General features: G+C 42.9%; 1 protein-coding gene across 1 annotated transcript; it reads left to right on the top strand.

The window, feature by feature from the left end:
• Nucleotides 1-6: 6 nt before the first annotated feature.
• LOC104775313 (protein ROOT HAIR DEFECTIVE 3 homolog 2-like) lies at nt 7-351 on the top strand (the record flags this gene model as incomplete). The annotated part of the gene is made up of 2 exons (XM_010499457.1): nt 7-78; nt 154-351. Coding segments are annotated over exons 1-2 (261 nt in total), but the record flags the coding sequence as incomplete, so codon positions are not given.
• Between the last annotated feature and the right edge of the window lie 10 nt (nt 352-361).

Raw genomic sequence — 361 nt, 5'->3', positions numbered from 1 at the left:
CATGACAAAGACTCAATGCCACGGGTCTGGACTGGAAAAGAGGATATTAGAGCAATCACAAAAGATGCTCGTGCAGAGGTAACTTCTCAATACTAATGGCGGATGGGGCTAAGTGATGTCATGAAACTCTCTTCATCTGTTGCTATCCTGCAGGCTTTAAGTCTTTTATCTGTGATGGCTGCAATACGTTTGGATGAAAGATCAGACGATATTGAGAGTACTCTTTTCTCTTCTCTCATGGATGGAACTGTTTCTGTTGCATCTTCTCACAACAGAAGCGTAGGAACTTCAACGGATCCACTTGCATCTAGCTCTTGGGAAGAGGTAAGCAGTCTAAGCAAGTGGTTTCTAGTATAATCTG

The sequence above is a fragment of the Camelina sativa genome, unplaced genomic scaffold, assembly GCF_000633955.1.
Source record: "Camelina sativa cultivar DH55 unplaced genomic scaffold, Cs unpScaffold12005, whole genome shotgun sequence".
Taxonomy (NCBI): Eukaryota; Viridiplantae; Streptophyta; class Magnoliopsida; order Brassicales; family Brassicaceae; genus Camelina; species Camelina sativa.
The sequence above is the reverse complement of the archived record's forward strand: the minus strand, read 5'-3'. Positions and strand labels throughout refer to the sequence as shown.